This window comes from Vombatus ursinus, unplaced genomic scaffold, assembly GCF_900497805.2.
Source record: "Vombatus ursinus unplaced genomic scaffold, bare-nosed wombat genome assembly UNPS02014801.1, whole genome shotgun sequence".
Classification (NCBI taxonomy): Eukaryota; Metazoa; Chordata; class Mammalia; order Diprotodontia; family Vombatidae; genus Vombatus; species Vombatus ursinus.
In genome coordinates this window covers 10,593,954-10,608,732 of record NW_020954579.1, presented here as the reverse complement: position 1 = coordinate 10,608,732, position 14,779 = coordinate 10,593,954, and the positions used below count along the sequence as shown (strand labels likewise).

General features: G+C 37.7%; 1 protein-coding gene across 1 annotated transcript in view; it reads right to left on the bottom strand.

Annotated features, from left to right (window-relative positions):
* Positions 1-14,779, bottom strand: part of EFCAB13 (EF-hand calcium binding domain 13) — a 180,397-nt gene that overhangs the window by 114,984 nt on the left and 50,634 nt on the right. The window contains exons 12-16 of the mRNA XM_027872969.1: positions 12,753-12,827; positions 10,459-10,593; positions 7,823-7,894; positions 3,051-3,215; positions 877-948 (exon numbers count right to left, since the gene is read on the bottom strand). Coding sequence (XP_027728770.1) covers positions 877-948; positions 3,051-3,215; positions 7,823-7,894; positions 10,459-10,593; positions 12,753-12,827 — 519 coding nt within the window. The remainder of the gene's footprint in view (positions 1-876; positions 949-3,050; positions 3,216-7,822; positions 7,895-10,458; positions 10,594-12,752; positions 12,828-14,779) is intronic.

Genomic DNA, 14,779 nt, shown 5'->3' with positions numbered 1-14,779 from the left:
GGGTGCCTGAGAACTTTGCACAAGAAGTATGGAAAGAAAGATTGAAGCTTACCTAGTAGTATGTTTTCAGTGTGAACTGAAGCAGTTTCAGGTAAAATGAATCCAAAATGATAATTTTGGAGTGGCCTGAGAAAGGCAAGCAGACCATAGTCCTGACAGAGCTTGAGTCCATGGTAATATGTTTCACATAACCCTTGACAGGTAAAAGCATAGTGGCTATGCAGAAGGAATGAGAGCAGTTGAATTTGAAATGAGGCTTTGGCATTAAGTAGGAGTAGATCAACAAGGGAAAGCAGAATGGATGAGAACAGAGCCTAGGAGCCTTTGAGGCAAGAGGGCTTGCCATAAACTCCTTTCCTTTGTATGGGCACTGTGGTCTATTCATGAGAATAGGTCTTGAGCCTAGTTGCTAGTTCTCCCATACACAATGTATAAAGTAGTAAGAAAGGATGGAAAGACAGGTTTTGCCAGTACCCTTGATCTGAATGATAGGCAAGTGAGAAATTTGCCTTTGAACTTCCCTTTTGAACAGAGATTGCCCAAGGTAGCAATGGGTGATCAAGAAATCCTAAAAGAGTCAAATATATTGCATGGTTTCTCATAATTCATTGTAATGGGATTTGAGCTAGACAAATAATATTCTGTTCTGTTCATGCACTATTCCTTGAGTTAGATGCTTTCAGCAGGTATCATTATCCCCCTGAACAGGTAGGAAAACAGAAGATCAAAGAGAAAGCAATCACTCACCCAGGTGACTGGTGGCAAATGTTATAAATTAAGATTCTTGATCCTGACCCAATTCAAATGACAAAGATATACCCAATACCCAGGGTTTTTTCCCCATTTGATATATTTTCTATTGTATGAACATATTACCATCTTTCACAGGAAGTTTCTCAGTCTGCGACAAGGCTGTCATAAATACGTTGAATTTATCTCTCTCTGGACCTAGAAGGTAAATTAGAGATTACTTTAAAAAAGGACTGATGTACAAATATTACCAGGCATGGAAGAAAACTAAGGAATTTATTCTATAGAAGGAGAGGAACATGGCAGAGTGGACAGAGCATTGGCTTTGGAATCAAGGAAACCTAGTTCAAGTTGTATCTCACAAGGCTATGTAACCATGAGCAAGATAACTCATCTTCTCATTGATCCCAAGAGATTCTCAAAGACTCTTAAAGTTCTAGATGAGTTGCTAACCTGTATTTTAGAAAATTTCCTCACACCAATAAAAATCATGGGCCTAGAAAATTTATGTATATTTAATTGTAAAACTTTTAAAGAGTATTTCAAGCTAAAAGATGGCAATGTGATCAGTATAAGGAACTCAGCTGTTTATTGCTACAAAAGTCCATCTCTTTAACTCTAATTATTTTCCCACTAATCATCTATGTCTACAAATCATAGAATACTATGATCTCAGAATAATTAAAATTATGTGCAATGTGAGGGAATAGGGGTAGGAGGGAGATGGAGTTATCAGGAAATTGCTAATCAACTGATTTTCCTCTAGCCTAGTAGAAGACACCATACCCAGCAGGAAACAGGCCCTGTAGTCGAGGAAGGCGACAGTTCTGAGGTGAATGAGCTCTGACAGTCTAAAAGAGAGCCAGTTATGGGAGAAGAACTCAGCTTTTTAAGGAGGTTCACTCCTTACCTCTTGGTGAGAGAGGGAATATTTCTCTCTTCCCTCCTCCCATGACATCTTGTAGCAGAGATGGTCACCTACCAGGAGATAGCACACCCTACAGGAAGCAGGCCAAGGAGCCTAGTGGATATGCCCATCAGAGACATTACATGCAGCTCATGCATGAGATGTGTGAGCCACCTTGCCCACATGTATTCCCTCCTAGTGTACTCTATTTGTATACCCCTTCCCACTTACTGTGAATGGTTGTGAGAGAATGCACCCAGGTTTACAGGGAAATTTTGTAGCTACCATTCTTACAAAGGTAGCTCAGTAAACACCTCTGCTTTGAGTCAATTGTGTCTACTTATTGACTGTTAAGGGTAAGAAGACCAGTAGAGATTTATGAGTTAGAGTTTTAGGAGTATAGATCTACAAAGTACTTTAAAATTGCTTCCCCCATGACCTTTTTATTTCGTCTTACAGGGTTTACTTAGCCCTAGGACCCTAAGAGTCCTGAAGGTTACCCTGAAGGTAATCATACCATCATGGTCTATATCTAAGAACTTAGATTTGCTAGTAGGAAAGCAGATTGGAGTGAGTTAGGTAATCCAGAGAAAGAGTGGACTGTTGACATACCTTGGTAAGAGGTATGAAGTGCTTACACAGTCTGGGTTTTGCCATATATACTATATAAACCCCAACAATATCTCTTTTGTTGTATTTCACTCACAAAAACCTCTGAGGTTAGTGCAATAGGCATTACTGCCCTAGTTTTGCAGAAAAGAGATTAAATGCTTTTCCCAAGGTCTTATGACTACCAAGAGTCAGAGGTAGAATTCAAACCCAGGTCCCTTCTGACTTCAAAGACAGCATGCTATCCACTGTATTACATTGCCTCCTGGTCAGGTCCATCACCCTAGCTTTCTAGCTTACTGATAGCTATGAGAAAAGTGTACATTATTTTATTCTTTGACAATCTTCTTAAATTGCTTTTAATTTGAAGAAACCACAGAATTCTTCAAACTTCCCCAAGAGGAGTAAAAAGGAAGAAAGAAGATAACTTATCTCCTCTGGAAATGAAATTCCCCCCTCTCTGAAATACTATAGATGTTAAATAGCCATACACCAGCACTAGAAGCCATGAGGCCAACTTTGGAGGCTAACTATGGTGACCATGTAAGATCCTCATGACAACATTAACCACCGTGAAGGGGGTGCAAGATAGAGTTCTCTCACTCCAAATGTGCTCTATATAGAACAATTAGAGCAAGTTTGCAGTGCTGTTTAGGAATGGTATAGATGAGGCTTCATTTAGCGTTTGGCAAAGTACTACGGAAACCCTTGGAAGGAGATGGCCTGTCCCATTATAGCACCTCTTCTCCCACCTCAAAAACTGGTTGGTACTTGATCAACTCGCCTTCAAGAACAGGAGCACCAAGTGCATCCTGAATTTCTTGATCAGATGACTGTATTCCCATGGATTCTGAAGCATATCTGTGCTGAAGTATATCTGCATATACATCTTTTACAAGCAAAGGAATTGTTTTATTCTGGTCCATTGCGTTGATGGTCTCCCTCAATGCTACCCACAAAATTAAAGTAATTCAGAATGGATGGACTATTTCATTCATGGGGCTAAACAAAAATTAATATTATGAATACCTTTTCTCCTAGAAAAACAAGTACTTCATTAGTTAAGTTTTGCAGTAATTCAGCCATGATTAGCAAATAAAAAGTTTTAAATGTCTTTGTGAATTTTTAAGTTCTTACTTGCAAATAAGGAGAATATACTTGAAAAAAGTAGCTTTTTCTAACTGAATATTCAAGACATTAAGGATTCCTTCAGAGTGTTTTCAATTTCTAGGGATAGTAATTCTTATACATTAAACTCTGCCCTTAGCATCTTTCACCTTATTTTGCCCAGAACCAGGGCACCAGTTCACTTCCCGCACAGCTCCAAACCATGCTGCTTGCCCTCTAGCCTACCCATCCCTGGGACTTGTACTCTGCCTCTGGGACCCAGGACTCCAACAGGAGAAACAAAAGAAAGAAAAGAGACAGTCTCAAGCATGTGAAATTAAGTAACAGGGTCAAATGGTGCAGAGAGGTCGTGGAGGATGAGGATTAAGGACAGTCCTCAGACTTGGAAATGAACATAAATTTTTGGCAGCTTTGAAGAGAGCAGTTTCAATTGAGTAATAATATCAAAAGTCAAATAGCAAATAGTTGAGAAGAGAGTGATAGGAGAGGAAGGCAATTTTTCTAAGAGCCTAAGAAAAGGAGGAAAGTTAGAGGGTGACAGTTTGAGTGGATGGTAGGGTCTAGCTGGGGCAGCTAGGTGGTACATTGAATAGAGTGCTAGATCTGAAGTTAGGAAGACTCATCTTTTTAAGTTCAAATCTGGCCTTAGACACTTACTATCTGAGTGACTCTGAGCAAGTCACTTCACTCTACTTGCTTCAGTTTCCTCCTCTGTAAAATGAGCTGGAGAAGGAAATGGCAAACCACTCCAGTATCTTTGCCAAGGAAACCCCAAATAGGATCATGAAGAATCACACAAGACTGAAAAAATGACTAAACAACAAAAAGAATCTAGTGAGGGCTTTTTAAGGATGGGGAAGACCGGAACTTTTTTGTAGAAAGCCACAAGGAACCAGTGAATAGGGAGAGATGGATGATTAGAGACAGGAGATAACTAAGGAAACAATCTATAGGAGAAGTCAGAAAGGGATGGGAATCAAATTCACATTGACCTTGGAAAGAAGAACCACCTCATCATGGACTGGAGGTACAAGGGGGTGGGACATTATGTCAACATGTTGTGAGATGGAGAGAAGGCAAGAAGAGAAAAAGGAATGGTGAATGGTCTTTATTTAATCAATAAAGGAAACAAGATCATCAGCTGTCAAATTGGAGGAAAAGATATTATGGGGAGTTGAGGAAAGAAGAAAAGGTTTTAGGGAGTCAGGACTAGAAAGTTTGTAAAAGTGTCTGAAGTTTTAGTGGATAGCATGCTCAACCTGTGTAAACAATGCAATATTGGAGGCAAAATAGCTAACATGAACTTAGATGGGATTAAGAGAGAAGTGTTTGAGTCTTGACTGCCCTGGGTCAGGCCACATCTGGACTATTGTGTTCATTTGGGGGTATCCAGTTGTGAAAAATACATTGATGAACTAGAGAAGGTTCAGAGGGGGCAATCAGGAAGGTGAAGGACCTAGAGATTACACCTTATTAATTAATTAATCACAATAATTTATGAAGCCCCAACTATACCAAGTGTTGGAACTGGACAGCTAGATAGCACAGTGATTTGAGTGCTGGGCCTAGAGTCAGGAAGACACTTCTTCCTGAGTTCATATCTGACCTCAGACATTTACTAGGTGTGTAACCCTGGGCAACCAACTTAACCCTGTTTGCCTCAGTTTCCTCATCTGTAAAATGAGCAGGAGAAGGAAATAGCAAACCACTCCAATATATGGCCAAGAAAACTCCGGGGTCACAAAGAGTCAGACAGGACTGCAATGACTGAACAACAGATGCTAGGTGTTGGATATACAAAGACAAAAATTCAATTTTCCCTGTCCTCAATGAGATCCATTGAAGGAACCTGGGATATTTAATCTGGAGAAGACTTGGGGACTGAGGTAGTAGTGAGTAGAACATAGCTGTGTCCTCAGTTTTCTTAAGGGCTGCTATATGAAAGAGGATTAGATTTGTTTTGTAGAGCTAAGAATAATGACTAGAAAATACAAAGAAGCAAATTTATGCTTGGTGCAAGGAAAAACTTCCAGACACTCATAGCTAACCCATGGTGGAATGGACCAGCTTAGGGAAGCACAGGTTTCCTTCTCACCGGAGTTGTTCAAGCAATGGCTTGAGATCTATCTGTTGAGTGTATTGTAAGCAGAAGGTTTCCTTTTCAGACAGAAATTGGACCTCTGAGATCCCAATAGCTCTGGGATTCTATGATTCTGTGCCCATGTAAATTTCCATTCTCATTCAAACGTATAGTACAACATAACATACCTTTTCATCCTAACAGACCAAAACTGGCTTTGTCACAGTGTTCTATTTAGATATTGTATTCTTTTAATGTTTATTCTTAACTGATAGCCTGAGAGACCACCTGATTAGGGCTTGGGTTTTAATTACCAGGTTCTGTAAGATAATTATACCAGAGACTTACAGATCAATCAATCAACTAAAAAATTTTTATTAATCATTTACTATGTGATAGACACTGTGGGATACAAAGAAAGGTAAAAACAGTCCCTGCCTTCAAAATGTTCACATGCTAATAGCACCCTGACTGTAACCTCAAGTCTCAGATCAAGGCTCTCTTGTCTTGAAGTCTCTCTTCTCTCTGAGTGACATCCTCAGTCCCATAGGTTTAATTATCACCTCTATGCTGATGACTCTCAGATCTATATATCCACAGCTAGTTCTTCTTTCCTGAGCTCCAGTCCCATATTACCTATTGCCAGTTGCCTATTTGATTTTTCAAACTGGATATCCCACAGACATTTTAAACTCAGTATATCTAAAACAGAATTCATTATCTTTCCCCCCAAAAAACCTACCCTTCTTCTGAAGTCCCCTATTCCTGCTGGGGACTGCAGCATCCTTCAGTCACTCAAAGCCTCAGTATTATCCTTGACACCTGACTCTCTCTCTCTCCTCATAGATCCAATAAGTTACCAAATATCATCAACTTTACTTTCACAATATCTCTCCTATACATAGATCCCCTTTCTCTCTGCCCACTCACTCAGCCCCCACCATAGTTCATGCCCTTATCACTTCTCATCTGAATTATTGAATTAGCCTTCTAACTGATCTCCCTGCCTCAAATCCCTCTTCAATTTATCCTCCACACAGTTGCCCCAATATTTTTCCTAGAGTACAGGTCTGACAATGTCACTGCTCCCCTCCTCAGTAAACTCTAGTGGCTCACTACTACCCTTAGGATATCAAATCCCAACTTCTCTGTTGACCCTCAAAGCCAAGTCTTACCTTTCCTTTTTCATTACTCATTGCTCCCTGTCATACAGACTATCAATCTAGTTAAACTGACTTTTCTTATTCACACATGACACTCCATTTCCTATCACCATACCTTTGTACTGGGTGTCCTTCCCTCCTTCCTGCCCCCTCCCCAAGCACATACCTAGAATCACTCCATCCTTACTTCTACCTCTTAGAATCCTTAACTTCTTTTGAGGCTCAAGCTCAAGTGCCACCTTCTACATGAGGGTTTTCTTGATTCTCCAAGCTACTAATAAATTCCCACCCACGCACCCCCTGAATTTATCTTTTCACTATGTTGCACATACCTTTATGTATATTTCAGCTCTCCTTACTAGATTGCAAGCTTCTCAAGAGCAGGAGTTACAATCACTTTTGTCTTTGTATCTTCTCCAAGCACCTAGCCCACAGTAGGTGCTTAACAAATGTTTGTTGATTGATTGAATGAGAAATTGGTTTTTTGAACTCGAGTGAGAGACCTTGCACGTATTCCCACTTAATTTCATTTTAATAGATTTGGCCCAACATCTCATCCCATTGAGACTTCGGAGATCTTGATTGTCATCCAAAAAATTAATTTTTCCCAGATTGGTGTCATCTGCAAATTTGATAAGCATGCTATCTATACCTTTATCCAAGTCATCAATAACACATTAAATAGCACCGGGCCAAGAACAGATCCTTGTAACAATTAACTAGAGATTTCATTCCAAAGAAATATCTGACTATTCTCTGGACATGGTTATTCAGCCAATTCTAAATCTATCTAACTATCCTATCATCTAGTCCATATCCATTCATCTCGTCATTCATCCAATGAGCATTTATTTAAGCACCTACCAGGCACAAATAACATTAGTAACTGACATTTATAAAGCTCTTTAAAGTTTGCAACATACTTTACAAATGTTACTTCATTTGATTCTCACAACAATTCTCTGAGGTTAATATGACAGATATTATTATCCTCCTCATTTGACAGAAAAGGAAACTGAGGCTCAGGCAAGTGAAATGAGTTGGTTAGGTTCACACAGCTAGTAAGTGTCTAAAGTAAGACTCAAACCCAGGACATGCTCACTCCAAGTCCAGCACTCTTCCTCTATACCACTCTGACTCGACAGGCTTGGTACTCTACTATAATCATTTTGACAAAACTCTTACCAACAAAATTGGAGAAACTGTCACTGCTCCTTAAAGTTGACACAAAGTCTTTGATATTCACTGAGCCATCATCTGCAAGGTAGAAAAGAGAAAGACGGACAGAACAAAATTCATGGACAAAGTATTTATTGGTCCATTTATTCACCATTAAAAGAGAAGTTTAATTATTTTTTTAATTTCTCTGGACATTTTACATTTATTAAGTGTTTGAAACTCGTTTTATTGCTACTCCCAGCAACCCAGGAAGGTAGGCGTATCATTTCTGATTCTAATTACAAGGAAATGGAAGTTCAAAAAAGTTCGGTGAATGAGGTCAACAGACTATACACAGCAAATGAGATCAGTACTCACAACACCCAAACTTCTAAACTTTTATTTAGAGAAAGGTAAAGGTAAAGAAAGGTAAGCTATTGCAAGGTATTACTCATTTAGCTACTAGAAGATTTTCCTTGGAGTAATGGAGAGGGAGCCAGCCCTGAAGTCAGCAGGAGCTGGCTATGATACATACTGGTTGTGTCATCCTGGTCAAGTCATTGAGCTTCTCAAGGCTCTAAGACTACAAGTGCAAGGAGTTTCTTTACCCAGGAGTTTCTGGTACCAGTGGATAACCCTGGCTTCAAACCAGAAACATTTGCATTAGAAAAAAAAATCCTCTCATTCATTGGTGAAGAGAATGATGACTCAATGATGTGTGCCTGCATAGGGCTGGGAGGGAATATTTGACATGAAAGCTTTTGAAGGACATTCTTCTTTCTTTTAGGGAGCACATATGCAGTCCCAAACTCTCTTCAGGGAGAAACCAGAGAGAAAAAGAACAAACTTTGGTTGGCAACATGGAGGGGAAACCCAGCAGCTCATACAATATGGCCCTAATTTCCAGTTTTTTCTCCCTAGAAAGAATTTCCCCTTGACTGGTATGAGATGTATTACTTCTAGTGGGAAATCCTATTTACTCTGTGTATGGTCTGGTATATAATCTTTATATTCTTTCTAACTTGTTTTTTATCTGATTGGTAGGATGTTTAAAAAGTTCCAAGAGACAGAGTGTCTGGGTAAATTAAAATCAGTTTTATTGACTACATCTAGAAAGCAGTCAACAAAAACAGGCTCATGGTCCCTTTGATAGCCAAGAGATTGAACCTGTTGAAACTTCAATATTTATGTGGTCTTTTGAAAAAGGAGTGCACTTTGAAAATCAGCTCTCATTGTTCAACAAGTAATAAGAGAGAATGAATATTATAATGTGAAGTGGGCTCTATTAAAATGAGGGTCTTTGGGGTACGTGACTTGGATCACCCATGTCTTGGTCACGGAGACATCAATTTCTATATCACCTGTCTGACAAAAGGGAGAAGAATCCACATTTTCCCAGACCGATTTGAGTAAACACGATGAACAGAAATACATCCATTAGCCTAAACTTAGAATTTCTTTTACTGTTTTTGATGTAGATCTTTAGTATGGGAAAGTCTTTGAGAGAGATTTCCTATACTGGTTGATTTCTGGATGAAGAAGTAAAAAAGGGAAAAATCATTGGTCCTGATTCAATAATTAGTTATTAATACAAGAAAGAAATAATCATTTTTTTCTCATTGGGTAAATGGGTTTACTGCTATTTACTATTTGTGATGGTCTTTTGTGTAACTAGCATTTTGTAGAAAGGAGCCCAGCTTGTGGTTATAAGATTTGTATATTCCTTCCTCTTTAAGGAAATATTACAAGTTTAGGAGTATTATTGTTTTTATGTTCAAGTCACTCTTCTTATCATTATTCCTTAAAGAGAAGGGAGTACCTCAAGCTTATGGTCAAAAGCTTAGCTCCCTCCTACCAAATGCTAGCACAAAAAAAACTATTACAAATAATGAATAGTAAGTAAACCTATTTATCCAAAAGGATAGCAATCAGAAATCAGAGGAGTTTCTCAGATTAGAACACATCAGACAATATATAGAACTCCCATTAGGAGTGATATAACTCAACTCAGCTAAGAGAGAGGGAAATTACTCAATATTACTCAAAGGCAAAGTTAGAAATTATGGATATATTAATGGACTGGCTGGGCTCATATCTTGCCTCTGATTCCATACTGGCTGTGTGGGCAAGTCACTTGAGCTCTCAACATTCCAAATAGCCCTCTAAGATCATAAGTTCCAGAGAAAATCTCAACCTGCTTTGACAAGGGAAGCTCCCTTACCAAGGAAATGCCTTAGATCAATAAAATCACAGGTCCAGTTCCTATCCCCATTTCTAAAAAATAAGGACTATGAAGATTTAGAGAGAAACATGGAAACAACTATATAAATCAATATAAAATATGTAGAACCAGGAGGACATTATGTGCAGTGATTCTAATCATGTAAATCAAAAGAACATGAAAGGAAGCCTTGGGGAAAGAATAATGAATGGAAAACACCTCACTCCTCTCAACAGAGAGGTAGAGGATCATGGGAGCAGAATGCTGCAAACACTGTCAGACAAGGTCACTATATAAGTTATTTTTGCTTAAATGTCTCAGTCATAAAGATTTTCAATGCTGGGAAAGAAATAAGGGGAGGTTTATATTAGGGGATTAGTGATATAAAAAATTAAATGCATCGATAACACAAAATCATAAATTACAAAAATAAAATACTCACCTGTAGATACAAGTGATTTTTCCAACTGTTCTTCAGGCAAAATAATACCCATACTCTTCAAGACATAATCCAAGTCCTTCTTGGCTACCTTGTCATCTTTGATCTTATTTAAGGCAAAGATTTTTTCAAATGGTGCTAGAAGCAAACAAATGGAAATTACTTGGGAGGGGAACTTAAAATTTACTTTAAAAAAAAAAAAGAGGAAGGAGGGTGTTTTTCATACCACTGGGCTGATAAGTGGAATTCCCTGTCTAATTACCACATTTTGTAGCCAGGGGAAGGGAAGGAGGGAGGGAGAGAAGAAACCTGCGGCAAGAAGGCCAAACTAGCCATGAGTTTATTCTCAGTAATATCACATTCAGGAACCCATGCTTATTTATTTACCAGGGCTCTACCAACATTTCCTCTGGTGATAAAAATGAACCAATAGTAGCAAATTCTCAGGGGCAGCTAGGTGGCACAGTGGATAGAGCACCGGCCCTGAAGTCAGGAGGACCTGAATTCAAATCCGGCCTCAGACCAAACACTTGACACGTACTAGCTGTGTGACCCTGGGTAAGTCACTTAACCCCAATTGCCTCACTTAAAAAAAAAGTAGCAAATTCTCATTCTTTCAATGCAGTAAGATCAAAGTCTTTATTTGCTTTGACCCTGCCAAAAAGAAACAGACTTAATTCAAACCTAAAATAAGATCTCTTGTGAATATAGGCAATAGCAAGGAACACGAGGCTTAAAGATATCCTCAAGTAAACAGCTTACCTAAGCTTTGACATAACTTCAGATGCATGTGAAATGTCTTAGATTTGACCATCAGTATACAATACACTTGACCTTGCAGGACGTTTGGCTCTATCACTCCCTATGTTATTGTAGTAGTGTTTAAATTGTCTAAAAATATGCTTAAGGCATGTTAATGGAGCTAGAACTGGGCAAAATGGTTCAGTAAGAGAAATTTTGGAACCTCCCATTTCCTTCTTCAGCATTTCCATCACTTTTTGGGGTGCCCTGCTCTAAACTTCTGTATAGAGATAGCTAGTCCCCACCAGCCAACCCCAGACTGACAAGTCCCATTATTCCCTCATAACCTCCACACTCCTGTCACTCACCCAGACTTATTCTTCTTCCAGCAATGGCCCCAAATCCAGATTTTTCCTTTTTATCCTATGAAAAGTTGCCTGCCTTGAATTATAGGATCATAGATCATAGTCATTCCTTCAGGATACTATTTTTTGTTTCCCAACCCAATATGATCAATTACCCTTGTGCATTAACGACAATGACCTCAATACAATTAGCACAGTTACACCTTAATAGAACCAAAGACTTTTAAGAGTTGGAAGGGATACCAAGAGATCATCCAGGTCAACCTGTGTCCAATTAAAAAACCCTCTGTAGCATCCATGGCAAGTGTTCATTCAGCATCTGCTTGAAAAACTCCAGGGAGCAGAAACCAATGTTTTCCAAGGCAGTCTATTCTAATATTCTAACAGCAGCTCTAATTGTAAGAGAGTTTTTACATCATATTGCATATAAGTCAGGCTTTGAAATTTCCATCCATTGTCCTTAGTTTTGCTCCCTACAGCCAAGAAAAACAAGTCTAATCCCACTTCAACATAAGAATCAAATACCTGGGAAAAGCTGTTGTAACCAAACTAAATCTTTTCTTTTCTAACCTAAACATCTGCACATTCCTTCTTTAGCCAACTGAACATTTTTAACTTTTTTTTTTCTATGAAATAAGCAGTCTTCTGTGAGGTCCTTTTGCCTAAACAAAAGTTATGCTTTCTTGTAACATAAAAACCGGGAAAATAGAAGTTCATAGCTGATTATTCCTGTGTTTTTTAAACCTCTGTTATTCTTAAAGAAACCAGTATAAGGGATGGGTTTCTGAAAGAAGCAGTTCAAAGGATCATGGGAAAACTAATGCCAAATCTTGAGCCACAGGACAGGGTACTAACTTTAAGACTTATGAATATGTAGAGGGTCTTCACCCCTAGGGAAATCAGAAAGCCAATAGCTGAAGGTCTGGGGGTGGGAAGAAGGTATCCATGTGAGTTACTATTCTCAAAACTAATTCAGTCCTAAATACATAGCTTCTCTGGGGAAAGGACTTTCTCATTTCATTGTTAAAAACTCTTAGATTCCAAGTCAAGACTTCCAACCATTAGCCAAGCATAAATTCTGTTGTCCTATATTCGTCTGCATTCCTAACATGAGTTGACTGAGAATAATACTCTACATTTCTAAACAGTAAAAGTGAATTTGTATCGCATCACCATTTATCCATTTCTTACTTATAGTTTCCTGTGCTTGTTGTCTTGTATCTTCTAGAGCCTGAAAGAACTCGTCAAAATCTACATTTTTATCTTCTGCAAGATAAAATATTTTGGATACAAAATATTTTAAATATGTCAGTCTTAATGAATAAAGGTCAGGATATAATGAAGACATTATATATTATTATACTGGTTTCTATGTCATTAATGAGCAATAAAGTTAGTCAGCAAAACCAGATTACTTTTTTCAAATTTTATATGACCAAAGAATACTACTACTACTACTAACTAACTAACTAACTAACTAACCTTTATATAATGTCTTAATGTTTACAAAGCACTTTTCATATATTATCTGTTTCTGTGGGATGACTGTGATGTCAAAATATGTCATGTGAGAATGGATAATAAAAGAAAAGGGTAATAAAACATTCCTTCTCCAACCAAACTGAACTATAATTTTGGAGTGAAGTTAGGAGGAACAGCTCACAGAAAGCCATGAATCCTGGAGTGATCTGTGATTGTCTTAGAAGTTTTCCTAGGTAGAAGAATTTTAGTTCCTTGGATGAGGGAAGCTATGAAATTGCCTTGCTTTAATAATCTTTAGTAAGAAGAAAGAAAAATTCCCTAACAATAAGGGAAATACAAATCAAAACAATTTTAAGGTATTTCCCATTAGAATGGCAAAAACTGAAAAAATGATTGAACATATACTGTAGGCACACTTAAAATAATGCTGAAGGGACTATAACTGGTACAAACATTTTGGAGAACAATATGGCAATACACCATATGAGTCACAGAGAAATCAATAAATCAACAAGCATTTATTAAGCACCTACACATGTGCCAGGCAATGTCTATACCTTTTGAGAAAACAATTTCTACTTTTAGGATTTATCCCAAAGTAGCATTAGAAAAAAAAGACTATTTGGAAAAATAAACATTATTCATAGCTACTTATTTTGTAATAGAAAAATGAGAAGAACCCCTCTCTGTCCAAATATTATATTTTAGCTACATTTTATATTGCATATTATGGTCATTAAAAATAAGGAACGTAAAACAGATCAGTAAATATGGAAAGACCTATGAAGTGATATAAAGCAAAGTCATCAGAACCAGAACTGTATTCACATTGACAAATATATTCTTGAAGGAAAGTAAAAGAAGAGGAAAAAAACAAAAGGAAATGAAAAGAAAATGGAATAGGCAGAGGGAAGGAGAATAATGAGGAGAAGGAGAAGAAGAGAACGGGAGGGAAGAGAAAAGATAGAACCTCAGATATGCCTGGAAAGAAATATAGAATGAAAGCATCTTCTTTGCTTATTTGTTATACTTATTCATTTCGTTAAATACCAAGAACATATGTAGATTTTATTCCTTGTTTTCATATGTTTAATTATATACCTAGTGGTGATTATTGAGTTAATCTTTTTTTTTTTAAATAAGAGAAACAATCATCAGTTTTGGTTTAGCCTTTCACCTATCTGAAGAGGCTAGGGAGGTTAGATCAGATGATCTTTAGAGATTGTTTCCAGCTCTTTGGTTCTCTGACTCATTTCTGTTCTTGATTCATTTAACTTGTTTAAGCCCATTACTTGTCCATTCAAAAATATCAATTATTACTCTGAATATTTTATCTCCTTCATTCTACATTTCATCATGAGAAAGAGCTCAGATACTGTTCTGAGTTGTTCTGATTAAAAATGAAGTCAGGTTACCAGTCTGGGATTGTAAACAGACAGGGGTGTCAGGAACACAGAAGATAAAGAACAAAATTCCAAGCTAAAGTTAGGAATACCAGAGAACAAAGTCAACCTAACTAAGAGAACTTCAGAAACAATGAGAGTAAGATTTATTAGGGAAATAACAATAATAGCTATTATTTATATAGTGCTTTAAGGTTCACAAAGTGCTTTATTTATGTTATCTAATTTGATTCTCACAACAATCTGTGAGGTAGGTGCTCTTATTAACCCCATTTTATAGATGAGGAGACTAAGGCTGAGAAAGGTGAGGTTTAGACCCTCGCCCATGAGACA